The sequence below is a fragment of the Hylobates moloch genome, unplaced genomic scaffold, assembly GCF_009828535.3.
Source record: "Hylobates moloch isolate HMO894 unplaced genomic scaffold, HMol_V3 SCAFFOLD_11, whole genome shotgun sequence".
NCBI lineage: Eukaryota > Metazoa > Chordata > Mammalia > Primates > Hylobatidae > Hylobates > Hylobates moloch.
The window spans coordinates 21,168,135-21,187,486 of NW_026652286.1; the positions used below are offsets into that span (position 1 = coordinate 21,168,135).

Below are 19,352 nucleotides of genomic sequence, written 5' to 3' on the forward strand. Positions count from 1 at the left end.
GATAAGAACAAATTGACAGCAGTAGGCTTCAGAAGATGAGTAATAACAAACTCCACTGAGCTAAAGGAACATGTTCTAACCCAATGCAAAGAAGCTAAGAACCTTGGTAATAGGTTAGAGGAGGTGCTATGTAGAATAACCAATCTAGAGAGGAACATAAATGACCTGATGGAGCTGAAACACACAAAACAAGAACTTCGTAAAGCATACACAAGTATCAATAGCTGAATCGACCAAGTGATTCTATGCACCCAATACAGGCGCACTCAGATTCATAAAGCAAGTTCTTAGAGACCTACAAACAGACTTAGACTTCCACACAATAATAGTGGGAGGCCTTAATGCCCCACTGTCAATATTAGAAAGGATGTCAGAGTTTGAAAACCACGTTGCTGAAATAAGGCATGCAGACAAGATTAGAGGAAAAAAAATGAAAAGGAATGAACAAAGCCTCTGAGAAATAGAGACTATGCAAAAAGACAGAACCTACAATTGATTGGAGTACATAAAGGAGATGAGGAGAATGGAAACAAGCTGGAAAACACACTTCTGGATATTATCCAGCAGAACTTCCCCAACTTAGCAAGACAGGCCAACATTCAAATTCAGGAAATACAGAGAACAGCAAGATACTCCTAGTGAGGATTAACCCCAAGACACATAATTATCAGATTCTCCAAGGTCGAAATGAAGGAAACAATATTAAGGGAAGTCAGAGAGAAAGGCCAGGTCACCTACAAAGGGAAGTCCATCAGGCTATCAGTGGACCTCTCAGCTGAAACCCTACAAGCCAGAAGAGAGTGAGACCAATATTCGACATTCTTAAAGAATTTTCAAACCAATTTCATATCATATCATAAGGAATTTCATATCCAGTCAAAGTATACTTCATAAGCAAAGGAGAAATAAAATCCTTTTCAGACAGGCAAATGTTGAGGAATTTCATCACCACCAGACTTGCCTTGCAAAAGCTCCTGAAGGAAGCACTAAATACGGAAAGGAAAAGCTGCTACTAGCCACTGCAAAAACACACCAAAATATAAAGATCAATGACATTATGAAGAAACTGCATCAACTAGTGTGCAAAATAACCAGATAGCATCAGTATGACAAATCAAACTCACACATAACAATATTAACCTTAAATGTAAATGGGCTAAGTGCCCCAATTAAAAGATACAAACTGGTAAGCTATTAATTATTGCCTCAATTTCAGAGCCTGTTATTGGTCTATTCAGAGATTCAACTTCTTCCTGGTTTAGTCTTCTGAGGGTGTATGTGTCGAGGAATTTATCCATTTCTTCTAGATTTTCTAGTTTATTTGCATAGAGGTATTTATAGTATTCTCTGATGTAGTTTGTATTTCTGTGGGATCGGTGGTGATATCCCCTTTTTCATTTTTTATTGCATCTATTTGATTCTTCTCTCTTTTCTTGTTAGTCTTGCTAGCGGTCTATCAATTTTGTTGATCTTTTCAAAAAACCAGCACCTGGATTCACTGATTTTTTGAAGGGTTTTTTCTGTCTGTATCTCCTTCGGTTCTGCTCTAATCTTAGTTATTTCTTGCCTTCTGCTAGCTTTTGAATGTGTTCGCTCTTGCTTCTCTAGTTCTTTTAATTGTGATGTTAGGGTGTCAATTTTAGATCTTTCCTGCTTTCTCTTGCGGGCATTTAGTGCTATAAATTTCTCTCTAAACACTGCTTTGAATGTGTCCCAGAGATTCTGGTATGTTGTGTCTTTGTTCTCATTGGTTTCAAAGAACATCTTTATTTCTACCTTCATTTCATTATGTACCCAGTAGTTATTCAGGAGCAGGCTGTTCAGTTTCCATGTAGTTGTGCAGTTTTGAGTGAGTTTCTTAATCCTGAGTTCTAGTTTGATTGCACTGTGGTCTGAGAGACAGTTTGTTATAATTTCCGTTCTTTTACATTTGCTGAGGAGAGCTTTACTTCCAACTATGTGGTCAATTTTGGAATAGGTGTGGTGTGGTGCTGAAAAGAATGTATATTCTTTGATTTGGGGTGGAGAGTTCTGTAGATGTCTATTAGGTCCACTTTGTGCAGAGCTGAGTTCAATTCCTGGATATCCTTGTTAATTTTCTGTCTCATTGATCTGTCTAATGTTGACAGTGGGGTGTTAAAGACTCCCATTATTATTGTGTGAGAGTCTAAGTCTCTTTGTAGGTCTCTAAGGACTTGCTTTATGAATCTGGATCCTCCTGTATTGGGTGCATATATATTTAGGATAGTTAGCTCTTCTTGTTGAATTGATCCCTTTACCATTATGTAATGGCCTTGTCTCTTTTGATCTTTGTTGGTTTAAAGTCTGTTTTATCAGAGACCAGGATTGCAACCCCTGCCTATTAAAGACTTAAATGTTAGACCTAAAACCATAAAAACCCTAGAAGAAAACCTAGGCAATACCATTCAGGACATAGGCATGGGCAAGGACTTCATGCCTAAAACACCAAAAGCAATGGCAACAAAAGCCAAAATTGACAAATGGGATCTAATTAAACTAAAGAGCTTCTGCACGGCAAAAGAAATTACCATCACAGTGAACAGGCAACCTACAGAATGGGAGAAAATTTTTGCAATCTACTTATCTGACAAATGGCTAATATCCAGAATCTACAATGAACTCAAACAAATTTACAAGAAAAAAACAAACAACCCCATCAAAAAGTGGGCGAAGGATATGAAAAGGCACTTCTCAAAAGAAGACATTTATGCAGCCAAAAAACACGTGAGAAAATGCTCATCATCACTGGCCATCAGAGAAATGCAAATCAAAACCACAGTGAGATACCATCTCACACCAGTGAGAATGGCCATCATTAAAAAGTCAGGAAACACCAGGTGCTGGAGAGGATGTGGAGAAACAGGAACACTTTTATACTGTTGGTGGGACTGTAAACTAGTTCAACCATTGTGGAAGTCAGTGTGGTGATTCCTCAGGGATCTAGAACTAGAAATACCATTTGACCCAGCCATCCCATTACTGGGTATATACCCAAAGGATTATAAATCATGCTCCTATAAAGACACATGCACATGTATGTTTATTGCAGCACTATTCTATTCACAATAGCAAAGAGTTGGAACCAACCCAAATGTCCAACAATGATAGACTGGATTAAGAAAATGTGGCACATACACACCATGGAATACTATGCAGCCATAAAAAATGATGAGTTCATGTCCTTTGTAGGGACATGGATGAAGCTAGAAACCATCATTCTCAGTAAACCATCACAAGGACAAAAACCAAACACTGCATGTTCTCACTCATAGGTGGGAATTGAACAATGAGAACACATGGACACAGGAAGGGGAATATCACACACCGGGGCCTGTTGTTGGGTAGGGGGAGGGAGGAGGGATACCATTAGGAGATATACCTAATGTTAATGACAAGTTAATGAGTTCAACACACCAACATAGCACATGTATACATATGTAACAAACCTGCATGTTGTGCACATGTACCCTAAAACTTAAAGTATAATTAAAAAAAAAGATAAAAAAAGACACAAACTGGCAAATTTGATAAAGAGTCAAGACCCATCGGTGTCCTGTATTCAGGAGACCTATCTCATGGGCAAAGACACACATAGGCTCAAAATAAAGGGATGAAGGAAAATTTACCAAATAGAAAGCCAAAGCCAAAAAAAAAAAAGCAGGGATTGCATTCCTAGTCTCTGATAAAACAGACTTTAGGCCGAGAGTGGTGGCTCATGCTTGTAATCCCAGTACTTTGGGAGGCCGAGGCAGGCGGATCACGAGATCAGGAGATCGAGACCACAGTGAAACCCCATCTCTACTAAAAATACAAAAAAATTAGCCGGGCGTGGTGGCGGGCACCTGTAGTCCCAGCTACTAGGAGAGGCTGAGGCAGGAGAATGGCATGAACCTGGGAGGCGCAGCTTGCAGTGAGCCGAGATTGCACCACTGCACTCCAGCCTGGGTGACAGAGCGAGACTCCGTCTCAAAAAAAAAAAAAAAATACAGACTTTAAACCAACAAAGAATAGTGGGAGGCCTTTAGCACCCCACTGTCAATATTAGATCAATGAGACAGGAAATTGATAAGGATATTCAGGGCTTGAACTCAGCTCTGGACCATGCAGACCTAATAGACGTCGACATAACTCTCCACCCCAGATCAACAGAATATACATTCTTCCCAGCACCACATCACACTTATTCTAAAATTGACCACATAATTGGAAGTAAAACACTCCTCAGCAAATGCAAAATAACAGAAATCATAACAAACATTCTCTCAGACCACAGTGCAATCAAATTAGAGCTCAGGATTAGGAAACTTGCTCAAAACCACACAACTACATAGAAAGTGAACAATCTGCTCCTGAATGGCTATTGGCTAAATAACAAAATTAAGGCAAAAATAAATAAGTTCTTTGAAACCAATGAGAACAAAGACACAATGTAAGAGAATCTCTGGGACACAGCTAAAACAGTGTTTAGAGGGAAATTTATAGCACTAAATGCCCACAAGAGAAAGTGGGAAAGATCTAAAATCAACACCCTAACATCACAATTTAAACAACTGGAGCAAATAAATTCAAAAGCTAGCAGATGACAAAAAATAACTAAGATCAGAGCAGAACAGAAGGAGACAGAGACATGAAAAACCCTTCAAAAAATCAATGAATCTAGGAGCTAGTTTTTTTAAAAGATTAACAAAATAGACCACTAGTCAGACTAATAAAGAAGAAAAGAGAGAAGAATCAAATAGACACAATAAAAAATGATACAGGCAGATCACCACTGATCCCACAGAAATACAAACTACCATCAGAGAAAACTATAAACACCTCTATGCAAATAAACTAGGAAATCTAGAAGAAATGGATAAATTCCTGGACACATACACCCTCCCAAGACTAAACCAGGAAGAAGTTGAATCCCTGAATACACCAATAAGATGTTCTGAAATTGAGGCAGTAATTAATAGCCCACCAACCAAAAAAAGCCCAGGATCAGATGGATTCATAGCCAAATTCTACCAGAGGTACAAAGAGGAGCTGGTACCATTCCTTCTGAAACTATTCCAAACAACAGAAAAAGAGGGACTCCTCCATAATTCATTTTATGAGGCCAGAATCATCCTGATAACAAAATCCGGCAGAGACACAACAAAAAGAAAATTTCAGGCCAATGTCCCTGACAAACATTGCTGCAAAAATCTTCAATAAAATACTGGCAAACCCAATCCAGCAGCACATCAAAAAACTTATCCACCACCATCAAGTTGGCTTCATCCCTGGGATACAAGGCTGGTTCAACATATGCAAATCAACAAGTGTAATCCATCATATAAACAGAAACAATGACAAAAATTTGTCTTGGTTATCTCAATAGATGTAGATTATCTCATAGATTATCTCATAGATGCAGAAAAGGCCTTCAATAAAATTCAATATCCCTTCAGGTTATGAACTCTCAATAAAATAGGTATTGATGGAACATATCTCAAAATAATAAGAGCTATTTATGAAAAACCAACAGCCAATATCATACTGAATGGGCAAAAGCTGGAAGCATTCCCTTTGAAAATCAATACAAGACAGGATGCCCTCTCTCACCACTCCTATTCAACATAGTATTGCAAGTTCTGGCCAGGGTGATCTGGCAAAACAATGAAACAAAGGGTATTCGAATAGGAAGAGAGGAAGTCAAATTGTCTGTGTTTGCAGATAACATGATTCTAAATTTAGAAAACCCCATTGTCTCAGCCCCAAAACTCCTTAAGCTGATAAGCAACTTCAGCAAAGTCTTAGGGTAAAAAATCAATATGCAAAAATCACAAGCATTCCTATGCACCATCAATAGACAAGCAAAGAGCCAAATCATAAATGAACTCCCATTCACAATTGCTACAAACAGAATAAAATTCCTAGGAATACAGATAACAAGGGATCTGAAGGACCTCTTCAAGGAGAACTACAAACCATTGCTCAAGGAAATATGAGATGACATAAATAAATGGAAAAACATTCTATTCTCATGGATCGGAAGAATCAATATCCTGAAAATGACCATACTGCCCCAAGTAATTTATAGATTCAATGCCATTCCCATCAAACTACCATTGACATTCTTCACAGAATTAGAAAAACTACTTTAAGTTTCATATGAAACCAAAGAAGAGCCCATATAGCCATGACAATCCTAAGCAAAAGGAACAAAGCTGGAGGCATTACACTACCTGAATTCAAACTACACTGCAAGGCTACAGTAACCAAAACAGCATGGTACTATTATCAAAACAGACATATACACCAATGGAACAGTACAGAGACCTCAGAATTAACACCACATATCTACAACCATCTGATCTTCAACGAACCTGACAAAAACAAGCAATGGGGAAAGGATTTCTTAAAAATCAATGAATGAGTTGATATTATAGAGGAAGTGTTATCAGAGACTGGGTAGGGGAGAGGAGGATGGGGAGAGGCTGATCAATGGGTACAAAATTATAATTAGATAGAATAAATAAGTTCTAGTGTTCTATTGCACAGTAGGGTGACATTGTTTAACACTTAGGTATTTTACATTACAAAATAGCTAGAAAAGAGGCTTGGATGACCGTCGCAAAGAAATGATAAATGCCATGAGGTGATGGTCATACTAAATACCTTGAGTTGATCATTATACAAAACACATATGTTCAAAACATCCAATTATACTCCTAAACATGTACGATTGCAATATGTGAATTAAAATAAATATACTAGGTGAACAAATAAAAATCCCTATAAACAAAAAGTTATACTAAATCAAAAGGGTGTGCCACATTTTTTCTCACTACTGAGGGACCAATATTGTTAATATTTGATTGTAATTTCTTAAAGTTTCGAAATCCAGGAACTGCATGTGTATTCTAGAAAAAAATGGAATCAAGTAAACTTTTATATACTTATATAATTGTATTTCATGTTCTCAAATATTCAAATAGCATTTTAATAGTTTATATGATACTACCTTATATAGAATTTGAATAACTTTCTTTTATTTTTGGTTATTTAAGGGGGTCTCTTTTCTAATATCTACTACTCTAAATAATACTACAATCCTTCTATATGAATCTTGGATGATATTATTGATAATTCCTTTAAAATAGAGTATTGGAAATTACTTTAAAAAAAGGTTTGTCCTTTATTAGATTAGAATAGAATAGAAGCTTATTGTAGCAAATCTAGAAAATTCAAAATGTGATAAATATTAGACAATATGTAAAGAAAATAATAATTACTTATCTTCCTCAAGAGGTAACTCTAGAAAATATTTTGATCTATACTTGCCATTATTATGTATATAGCTGTAAATGCTCTTTAGTTTGAGTTTTGATACTACCTTTGCAGTTATATTTTAAAAATCAGGTTTATGTTTGCCCAGGAAGCATTATTTCTTTATCTAAATGCGGTATTAATTTGCACAACAGGTAATTATCTTTTTATTTAAAAGTTTTTAAAAATGTAATACGGTGCCTATGATAAGACTGCTTTACTAGTTTGTAATATTTTTTTCAATTTCTTTCATGATTGACAATCGACTTAGAATATCTACTTTTACTTTAAGCAGTTGTGACTATCTTTTCCGCAGAAAGGCTTACATTTTCTTGAAAGTTTTCAAACTTACCAGTACAGTAATTACATGGGTTGGTGAGGGGAGGATGGGGAGACATTGATCAATGGGTACAAAATTATAATTAGATAGAAGAAATAAGTTCTAGTGTTCTATTACACAGTAATATGTTCTTTTTTTTTTTTTTTTTGAGACTTGGTCTCATGTTGTCATTCAGGCTGGAGTGCCGTGGGGTGATCACAGCTTATTGTAGCCTTGACTTCTGGTCTCGACTGATCCTCCCACCTCAGCCTCCTGAGTAGATGGGACTACAGGTGTGCACCACCACACCTGGCTTTAAAAACAACAACAAAAACTTTTGTAGTAATGAGATCTCACTATGTTGCCCAGGCTGGTCTCAAACTGCTGGGCTCAAGCAATCCTCTTGCCTTGACCTCCCAGAGTGTTGGGATTGCAGGCATGAGCCACCACGCCTGGCCCCTCTTTTAATATTTTAATCTTCTTTACATCTATGAATGTATCTGCTACGATGATTTGTGGCTGTTTACTTATCAAATACCATCAAGTATGGCTTCCCACTGCCCACAGTGGGCAAAAAATAACATCATATCCATACTCTTTACATGCCACTTACACCTCCAAAGCTAGGCACTGATTTAGTTTTCTAATCTTATCTTTCTTTATTCTAATATGCTTCACAGATACTTCTCATTATTTCCTTAGGGCAAAGAACATGCCTTTCTGTGCTTCTCTCCATTTGTGGTTTGAATTTCTTCAAACAACAATCTGCTTTCTGCTCTTTCTTGGCTGATCAGAATAAGCACCCTCTCTTCTTCTGTTCAAGTCTTCTGATCCACTGTCATAAAACTTACCATCCCATTTCACGTGCAATAGATGACTTTTTTCTCACCTTACTCAGGGCCCTTTGTGCTTCAACTGTTGTGCATTCTTCATTGAATTCTTCAATTCTCTTTCCCCACTAGACTATAAGATCCTGGGTAGCAGAACTATGACCAGCTACTATTATTAATTTTTTTGTCAACCAACCTACTTACAATAAGAAACGAGTCAATTTAAGATCAAATTGGGCAACTGCTTGTGTGATGAGAAATAAACACAATTACTTAGTTATCTTTTCCCAGATAATAGGGCCAATTGCAATAACCTGTCTACTGAAAAGCTGTCATAGTTTGTACTGATTTTGTTGCAAACAAGATGTTTTACTGTATACCAGAAAAGTATCAGCAAAAATATAAAAATCTACAGTGTCTGTGCTGAAAATGGCTCTTCCATCAATGTGATGCTTGTGCAGTGCACAACCTATACTATCTTATATATACTACCATATGGGTTTCCTACTTGTAAAAGTGTATTTTTTTCAATGTTTATTGTACACTTTAAATTATGAGTCAAGAGCGTAAATTATTTTATGGCTCGTTTAGAAATAACGTAAACAGTATTCTCTTTCTACAAATTAAACTGGACCTGAGCAAAGCAAACTTCAGTAGAAGATGTTAACTATTGTCCTCATAATAATGTGTACTCATTTATAACTGTGACTGTTCACTTTTCTCTTAAGATCTTCTCTGATTATTGTTTTAAAGTTAAATAGCAAATGGTCTCAACTCCCTCCAGGCTAAACAAGTAACATGAGTATCAATCACATTTGGAACCAAATGCATATTATCTATTTAAAATACTAACCTTATTACTTATGTATGGCTCGGCTATATCATATAAATTATCTCATGATGTAAATATACTAACATTAACACTTACTATATGCAGGTTATTTAAGCTCTTTGAATCTCAGTTTCATTATTTACATAATGAAGGGTACATTGACTTTGTGGAGCTGTTGGAAGAATTAAAGATATTATCCTTAATGTGCCAATAGGTGCCTTCTATTTTCAGAGGAAATTGGTTCCCATTGATAAACCTGATTGAAGAGGTAGGCCTATGCACACTGTTGTCCCATCAACCATGGATATTTGGTCCACAAGTCATTAAGTGCATGTGATGTTGAAACAAAAAGGTGCTTTGTTTGAGTAACTAGCACATAAAAATACTGGATGATTTAAGTTAAATAAGCAGTTGAAACACGAGGAACATAGTCATAGAGAGAGTCAAAGAAGATAATAAAGGCGTAGCAATGCCACAGCATGCCAGACTACGACAAAATGGTATAGTTAGGCAAAAAACAGTTATCTTCCTGATAGAATAGAGCAGGCATGCAAAGAGAAGCAATGGGAAAAGGAGAGAAACGAAAGAAGGTAGAAAGGGAGGGAGGGAAGGAGGGAGAGGGAGTGAGAGGAAGGAATGGAGGGAGAGGAGGGAAGGGAGGGAGAGGAAGTGAGAGAGGGAGGTATTAAGGGAGAGAGAGAAGAGGAGAAGGAAGGAGAGGAGAGATGGGGAGGGGAGGGGAAGAGGGAAGGGGAGGGGAGGAGGAAAGAGGAGGGGAGGGGAGGAGGAAAGAGGAGGGGAGGGGAGGAGGAAAGGGGAGGGGAGGAGAGGGGAGGGGGGAGGGGAGAGGAGGAAAGGAGGGGAGAGGAAAGGAGAGGGGACAGGAGAGGGGAGAGGGGAAAGGAAAGGAGAGGGGAGGAGAGGGGGGGAGAGGGGAGGGAAGGGGAGGAGAGGGTAGGGGAGGGGGGAGGAGAGAGGGGAGAGGACAGGAGGGGAGAGGGGAGGGAGAAGGGAGAGGGGAGAAGAGGGGAGGACAGAGGAGAGGAGAGCAGACAAGAGGAGAGAGGAGAGAGGAGAGGGAAGAAGAGAGGGGAGAGAGAAACGTTAGCTCCAGAGAAAGAAAACTGGAATAATTGCCTTACTGTTTTTTATTTCACATGAAGACTAGTAGATAACAATACTTTGCTTTCAAAAAGATTTTCCCATATCTTTCCAACAAGTTTTCCTATAAAATGGAGTTTATTGGGATGATTTTAAAGCCCAGACAATTCTTTATTTGTTTGAAAAGTGCATAGCACCACCTCTAGTACACACTAGATACTAACTGAATGGAAGCTATCACTAATCAGATTATAAACCCAAAATGAAGGGAAGATAATACAATTAGCATTTATTTTAATTTCAAAAATCTATCATCTAAACTACAAAGATGAAATCTTTTCTGTTAAACTGAATTGTCATTGACAGAAATGTGGCTTGGTCTTATTTTGGCTTCCATGTAAATACATTTCAAATATAAAGGAAACATAGACCTCTCCCCTTTCCACCCCTTTTTTATCTACTGAAGAATAACATTATAGACACTTACAAGATTCAGCAACATAATGATTATGAAATTGATACAGACAGCAGCAGCAGATGTTGCAAACTGCCAGTATTGTTTGATGAAATTCCACTTGAATGATGCAAACTGTTCCATGACAACCAGGCGGTACACCACGACTCCAAACACTGCAGTGATCACCAAGGATATCTACAATATTGGACACCAGAAAAAACATCCATATTTTACATCATTAACAAGTCAAAAGCAAAACCGTAGATCAAATCTACTGTCCCCAAGAATTGAAGGTATTTACCTTTCCAAGAAAGGATATCTAGATTTAATTTTCTCCTTTAAGGAAGTTATATTCTAGTCAAAACAAATAGGACAAAATTTGTTGTTTTAGTATGATAACAAAGTTATCACACTAACATGCAAATTCTGCCCAATGTCCTCTTAAATGGAATGCTCATTTTTAACACAAGATATCTAATCCATCAGGTCAACTGATATAATTTCCATTTTATCTTACATGATCTCTGTTTCTCCCAAAGAGTATTTTCTTTAAAAAGGTGCACAAACTGCCTTTGTAAAATCTCCATAACCTGTTGTGATTTGTTTGTTTAATTGTACGTATTACCAAGTTGTTGTGAAAGAATAAGGTTTCTGACATTCTCAACGTCACAAAATGAGTTGGTATCATTGAACTTACTTCTAAATTTGGAATCCCAAAACATTTTGATATCGATGGCTATACCTTACCATGAAGAATATTCCTGAGACAGAAACAAGAAGACGAGTGACTTTGTCTGAGGAAGGCTGATGTGGTTCAGGTTTTCCCGTGATGGGATTTACGATCTCCATCTTGTAATACTTGGCTTCAAACTGGGGACGAAGTGTTTCCTATGAGAGAAATGAAAGTTATCTAAATATCAAAGCCATAAACTAAAAAAAAAACCCAAGAATTGATACAATACTCCTAAATTTGGCCTACTTTTGTATTAAGTCTTCACAATAAAGCAACCTTTTAAAAAAAACATCAAATTACCTTCCAAATAATTCCCGAGAAGTATTGAAATTAGTGTAATTTTCCACTAATGTAATTTAAAGAAACATCACAGAAGTGGTTTGAAAAATACATACTTCATTGATCTCTATTATCTTCATAAAATAATAAATCTTATTAGTAGGAAAGATCAAGGGAAAAATCTAATGGTGGTTAACTGCTTCCAGCCAGAATGCTAGGGCAGTAATTTTCCATATACTGTAACAGCCCAGTTTCCCTATTTCCTTGTATCCTAACATCTTACCTCCTCTTCTTCCCATTCGATAAGGTCCCAAGTATAGGTCAGTATACTCCTTCTCCTTTTCCAAAACTCCAGGAAGACTGTGGCTATAAAATATAAAAATGGTAATTCTTTACCTAAATCACATCATATTGCTTTTCTTCTTTATATTGATATATCTTATCTCATAATTAAAATTAGTTAAATTTTTAAAGTAATAAAATTTTATTTTTCCCTTTTCCTCTTCTCCCTGTGTTTATACATCATTAATTAGTGTATCAATTAGCATACACTGCTAGAGGGGTGTGATTTCTTTTACAGGAACCAAGAAGCAGGGACTTTTTGTCAGCACAGCTCATCAAAATGATGCAATCAATATTACTGAGCTAAATATTGACCATTTTGACCTGCATAAGCTATTCAAAATTATCTAAAGACTCAAATAAAGCCTTCTCCAAGAATCACAATAAAGATCAAATGCTACTTGTCCAGAACTTACAGATAGTATAGGAAAGAGAATAAAAAAACAAACTCTCGTGGTGAAGGAGGAGAAAAGAAAGACAAGAGAAGAAACTCCTGAATTCATATTCTGGGTGGACTCTACATGGACTGAAAAGGACTCTGGAAAAAGTAAAGAAATTCCTGAACTATCAGCTTTTCTCTTTAAACAGTTAAGAAAACGATTGCTGTTTTATTTTTTTTCTAGATGGGCTCTATCTTACACCATTCAAGACTTCGTGGACACAACTAAGAACTCACATATGTGTTTTAGAAATCTGTGGTATTGGGGCAACCCTCTTTGGGTCCCCTCCCATTGTATGGGAGCTCTGTTTTCACTCTATTAAATCTTGCAGCTGCACACTCTTCTGGTCCGTGTTTGTTACGGCTCGAGCTGAGCTTTTGGTTGCTGTCCACCGCTGCTGTCTGCCACCGTCACAGACCCACCGCTGACTTCAACCCCTCCAGATCCGGCAGGGTGTCCACTGTGCTCCTAATCTAGCGAGGCGCCCATTGCCACTCCTGATCCGGCTAAAGGCTTGCCATTGTTCCTGCACGGCTAAGTGCCCAGGTTCATCCTAATCGAGCTGAACACTAGTCACTGGGTTCCACAGTTCTCTTCTGTGACCCATGGCTTCTAATAGAGCTATAACACTCATCGCATGGCCCAAGGTTCCATTCCTTGGAATCCATGAGGCCAGGAACCCCAGGTCAGAGAACAAAAGCCTTGCCGCCATCTTGGGAGCAGCCCGCCTCATCTTGGGAGTGGCCTGCCACCATCTTGGGAGGCCACATTTGGTGGCCCATACGGTGCTTCTCCAAAGCGGTGAGTAATACTGAACCACTTTTACTTGCTATTCTGTCCTATCCTTCCTTATAATTGGAGGAAAATAACTGGGCACCTGTCAGCCAGTTAAAAACGATTAGTGTGGCTGCTGGACTCAGGTGTGAGGTTTCCTGGGAAAAAGCTTTCTAACAACCCCCAACCCTCTGTGTTGGGAGCTTTGTTCTGCCTGGAACCAGCTTCCGCTTTCACAATTTTCCTAGGGAAGCCGAGGGTCGACTAGAGGCAGAAAGCTGTTGTCCCAAACTCCCGGCATAGGCCAGTCGAGATCATCGCACAGCCAGAAGTCTCTACTCAGCAGTCGCCCATGTATGCGCCCCTACCTCTCCTTCTGACCCATACCGCCTGGGTCCTAACCACGACTTTCTCGAAAGTGTAGCCCCCAAAATTCCCCTTACCTCTGAATCTACTTCCTCTGATCCCCGCCTCCTAGGTACTAATGCTTCACACTTCCACTTCCACTCCCAAGTATTAGAGCAGGTTGTATCTCCAAAGGGATCTAAGGAAGCTCTATGCTGTGTCCTTAAGCACCTAGGCCATGAACCCAGGGAGTCTTGTCCCTGGTGACTCTCACAATTCAGGCACACAGCTCTCGACATGGGCAGTTATGTGGGACCCGTTCCCCACCACCCTTGCCGGGGCCTTAGAATTGATAACCCAGTACTTTAACAACTGGAACTGGGTCTACAACAACATAACAGATCAGGATGAAAATGAATTGAGTAAATTAAAGGGAGGCACATATTCCTATAGTGGCAAATGGGGGCAACGAGCAAATGCCCTTCCATTGTGTTTCCAAAATCCTACAGAGGCAGAGAGGAGAAAGAGAGAGGCAGACAGAGACAGAGGAAGAGACAGAGACAAAAGATGAGTCAGAGAGAGAGACAGTCAAAGGAGAAAGAAAGAGAGAAAGAGAAAGCTAGAAATAGTAAAGGAAAAACAGTGTGCCCTATTCCTTTAAAAGCCAGGGTAAATTTAAAACCTGTAATTGATAATTGAAGGTCTTCTCCGTGATCCTATAACACTCCAATATTACCTTGTTGTCAGTGTAAACAAGGGCATAGCCCGAAACACTGAGACCACTGACAACCCATAGCTTTCCTATCAAAAATCCTTAACTCAGTAACCCGCGAATGGCGCAAATGCATTCAATTGGTAGCAGCAACTGCCTTGCTAAAAGAAGAAAGTAGAAAAGTAACCTTTAGAGGCCGGGCACGGTGGCTCACGCCTGTAATCCCAGCACTTTGGGAGGCTGAGGCGGGCGGATCATGAGGTCAGGAGATCGAGACCATCCTGGCTAACATGGTGAAACCCCGTCTCTACTAAAAATACAAAAAATTAGCCAGGCGAGGTGGCGGGCGCCTGTAGTCCCAGCTATGCAGAAGGCTGAGGCAGGAGAATGGCGTGAACCCCGGGGGGCGGAGCCTGCAGTGAGCCGAGATCTCGCGCCACTGCACTCCAGCCTGGGTGAAAGAGCGAGACTCCTTCTCAAAAAAAAAAAAAAAAAAAAAAGAAAAAGAAAAATAACCTTCAGAGGAAACCTCATTGTGAGCACACCTCACCAGTTTAGAGCTATCCTAAGTCAAAAAAAGCAAAAAGGTAGCTTTCTAACTCAAAAATCTTCAAGTATGGAGCTATTCTTTTAGAAAAAGGTGATTTAACACTAACCACTGAAAATTCCCTTAACCCAGCAGATTTCCTAACAGGGGATTTCAATCTTAATTACCATACAAAGGTCCGACCAGACCTAGGAGGAACTCCCTTCAGGAGGATAGATGCTTCCTCCCAGGTGACTGAATACAATGGGTATTCAGTAATTGATAGGGAGACTCTTGTGGAAGCAGAGTTAGGAGAATTGCCTAATAATTGGTCTGCTCAAACGTGTGACCTGTTTGCACTCAGCCAAGCCTTAAAGTACTTACAGAATAAAAAAAAAAAAACAAAAACTCTATCTCAATACTGAGTCAAAAGGTTACCTACACCCTCTCCGAAACGAATTTGCATAAGAACTGTTGTTTATGGGAATGAATCTGGATGGGGCAGCTGGGTTGTTAATGAAATACTCAGGAACCCAGCCCAGCTCTAGGACTCACCCCTGAGCCAAAGGCAATGTTGGGCACCTGTTAAAGGACCACTAGAATCCAGCAGCCCAGACCCCTTTCTTTGTGGTCAAGAAAGGCGGGAAAAGGGGTGCAGGACTGCTATATCGGTGAGTGTAACTAATCCGATAAGCAGAGGTCCATGGGTGGTTACACACCCTAGAAAGGAATAAGCATTAGGACCATAGAGGATGCTCTAGGATTAACGCTCATTGGAAAATGACTAGGGGTGCTGGCATCCCTATGTTCTTTTTTCAGATGGGAAAGGTTCCCCCCAAGGCAAAAACGCCCCTAAGATGTATTCTGGAGAATTGAGACCAATTTGACCCTCAGACGCTAAGAAAGAAACAACTTATATTCTTCTGCAGTCCCACCAGGCCACAATATACACTTCAAGGGGGAGAAATCTGGTCCCCTGAGGGAAGTATATATTATAACACCATCTTACAGCTAGACCTCTTTTGTAGAAAGGAGGGCAAATAGAGTGAAGTGCCATATGTGCAAACTTTCTTTTCATTAAGAGAAAACTCTCAATTATGTAAAAAGTGTAATTTATGCCCTACAGGAAGCCCTCAGAGTCTACCTCCCTGCCCTGGTGTTCCTCCAGCTCCTTCCCCAACTAATAAGAATGCCCCTTCAACCCAAACGATCCAAAAAGAGATAGACAAAGGGGTAAACAATGAACCCAAGAGTGGCAGTATTCCCCGATTATGCCCCCTCCAAGTGGTGGCAGGAGGAGAATTTGGCCCAGTCAGAGTGCATGTACCTTTTTCCCTCTCAGACTTGAAGCAAATTAAAATAGACCTAGGTAAATTCTCAGATAACCCTGATGGCTATACTGATGTTTTACAAGGGTTAGGACAATCCTTTGATCTGACATGGAGAGATAGAATGTTACTGCTAAAGCAGACACTAAGCCCAAATGAGAGAAGTGCCGCCATAACTGCAGCCCGAGAGTTTGGTGATCTCTGGTATCTCAGTCAGCTCAATGATAGGATGACAACAGAGGAAAGAGAATGATTCCCCACAGGCCAGCAGGCAGTTCCCAGTGTAGACCCTCACTGGGACGCAAAATCAGAACATGAAGATTGGTGCCGCAGACATTTGCTAACTTGCATGCTAGAAGGACTAAGAAAAACTAGGAAGAAGCCTTTGAATTATTCAATGATGTCCACTCTAACACAGGGAAAGGAAGAAAATCCTACTGCCTTTCTGGAGAGACTAAGGGAGGCATTAAGGAAGCATACCTCTCTGTCACCTGACTCTATTGACGGCCACGTAATCTTAAAGGATAAGTTTATCACTCAGTCAGCTGCAGACATTAGAAAAAAACTTCAAAAGTCCACCTTAGGCCCCGAGCAAAACTTAGAAACCCTATTGAACTTGGCAACCTCGGTTTTTTATAATAGAGATCAGGAAGAGCAGGCAGAACGGGACAAACAGGATTAAAAGAAGGCCACCGCTTTAGTCATGGCCCTCGGCAAGCGGACTTTGGAGGCTCTGGAACAGGGAAAGCCTGGGCAAATCACATGCCTAATAGGGCTTGCTTCCAGTGCGGTCTACGTGGACACTTTAAAAAAGATTGTCCAAATAGAAATAAGCCACTCTTACTGCACCTCCTCCATGCTGCTATACTACCAGTAGCTCCCCTTACCAAGAGCTTCTATGGAGAATGTGGCTTCCCAGAAATATTGATACCCCATCATATAGGGGTTTTTCTAAAGGAAACCCCACTTTCACCACCCACAACCATATCCCCCTGCACTTCAGGCCATACATTTCAATCCCTGTATCTTTAACCTCCTTGTTAAGCATGTCTCTTCCAGAATCGAAGCTGTAAAACTACAAATCGTTCTTCAAATGGAGCCCCAGATGCAGTCCATGACTAAGATCTACTGCAGACCCCTGGACCAGCCTGCTAGCCCATGCTCTGATGTTAATGACAACAAAGGCACCCCTCTCGAGGAAATCTCAACTGCACGACCCCTGCTACCATTCAGCAGGAAGCAGTTAAGAGTGGATGTTGGCCAACCTCCCCAACATCACTTCGGTTTTCCTGTTGAGAGACTGAGAGGCAGGACTAGCTGGATTTCCTAGGCTGACTAAGAATTCCTAAACCCAGCTGGGGAAGGTGACCGCACCTACCTTTAAATACGGGCCCTGTAACTCAGCTCACACCCAACCAATCAGGTAGTAAAGAGGGCTCACTAAAATACAAATTAGGCTAAAAGCAGGAGGTAAAGAAATAGTCAAATCATATATCTTCTGAGAGCACGAGGGAGGGACAATGTTCAGGATATAAACCCCAGGCATTCAAGACGGGAGTGGGCAACCCCCTTTGGGTCCCCTCCCGTTGTATAGGAGCTCTGTTTTCACTCTACTAAATCTTGAAACTGCACACTCTTCTGGTCCGTGTTTGTTATGGCTCAAGATGAGCTTTCGCTTGCCGTCCAACACTGCCATTTGCAGACCCGCCGCTGACTTCCACCCCTCCAGATCCAGCAGGGTGTCTGCTGTGCTCCCGATCCGGCAAGGCGCCCATTGCCGCTCCCCATCGGGCTTTAAAGGCTTGCCATTTTTCCTGCATGGCTAAGTACCCAGGTTCGTCCTAATTGAGCTGAACACTAGTCACTGGGTTCCAGGGTTCTCTTCTGTGACCCACGGCTTCTAATAGAGCTGTAACACTCACCACATGGCCCAAGGTTCCATTCCTTGGAATCCATGAGGCCAAGAACCCCAGGTCAGAGAACAACAGGCTTGCTGCCATCTTGGGAGCAGCCTGCCCCATCTTGGGAGTGGCCTGCCACCATCTTGGGAGATCTAAGAACAAAGGCCTGCTGGTAACAGCTGGATGAGCCCGACTGCTTTGTAGCTGCCTGTGTGTGGCAAACAACTAACACTCCGTAGGCCTCAATTTTTTAATTCATAAAATGAAAGCAGTAAATATCACATCATAGAAGTTGTTGAGTGTATATGAGAATTAAAAGGAATAATCGCCATAAAAGGCCTGATACTGCCAATAATATATTTGACAAATATGAGTTTCTCTTTTTCCCTTTATTCTAATTTATGGCAACTCCTACCTACTATTCTCTTTCTTTTGCTACTAAGCAGACATCTGGGTTTGTTTGTTTCATCAGGGAGAAGTTCTAAATGTTGTACCCTTTAACCCTCAAAGCATTATCTATTCTCTTAGAGGGTAAATGGCAGAGATGTTATCCCTGTTGGTTTCTAACCTTGGAGAAGGTCAGAAATGTCACGAGCTCTCTACAGATCCTCTTATCAGCTTCTCTTACACAATCCTTTGATTCTGTGTGTGGCGAAAACTGGATTGGGGGAAAATCAGATCAGTAGAAACCAAATGCTGAAGCAACTGGTGGATAGAGAAATACAGACTGAGTATCCCTACAATGGAATATTATTCAGCAACAGAAAGAAATGACGTATGGACCCATGCATGGAATGATGCAGGGATGTTTACTACAGCATAGAAGGACCTTGAAAACACAGGGCTAAGTGAGAGGAGCTGAACAGGAAAGATCATGTATTGTGTAGTCTGCTCATGTATGATCTGCTCACATATTGTGTGATCTGCTTATATGAAATGCCCAAGGTAAGCAAATCCACAGTTGGGAAATAGATTGGTGGTTGCCAGGGGCAGGGACTTTTGGGGGAAAATAGGGAGTGACTGTTAACAGGGACCTGCTTTCTTCTGGGGTAATGAAAATGGTCTAACATTGATGTAGTGAGGGTTGTGCAGCTCCGTGAATATGCAAAAAAACCA

At 40.2% G+C, this 19,352-nt stretch overlaps 2 protein-coding genes across 3 annotated transcripts in view; one reads left to right on the forward strand and one right to left on the reverse strand.

Moving 5' to 3' along the window:
* Nucleotides 1-19,352, reverse strand: part of ANO3 (anoctamin 3) — a 321,270-nt gene that overhangs the window by 55,613 nt on the left and 246,305 nt on the right. The window contains exons 15-17 of the mRNA XM_058446923.1: nucleotides 12,152-12,234; nucleotides 11,604-11,744; nucleotides 10,887-11,051 (exon numbers count right to left, since the gene is read on the reverse strand). Coding sequence (XP_058302906.1) covers nucleotides 10,887-11,051; nucleotides 11,604-11,744; nucleotides 12,152-12,234 — 389 coding nt within the window. The remainder of the gene's footprint in view (nucleotides 1-10,886; nucleotides 11,052-11,603; nucleotides 11,745-12,151; nucleotides 12,235-19,352) is intronic.
* Nucleotides 19,067-19,352, forward strand: part of MUC15 (mucin 15, cell surface associated) — a 30,535-nt gene continuing 30,249 nt past the window's right edge. The window contains exon 1 of one of the 2 annotated variants that reach the window (XM_058446908.1): nucleotides 19,067-19,181. The gene's annotated coding sequence lies outside the window, so the exon portion shown is untranslated. The remainder of the gene's footprint in view (nucleotides 19,182-19,352) is intronic. The other variant, XM_032166386.2, reaches the window with a different exon arrangement.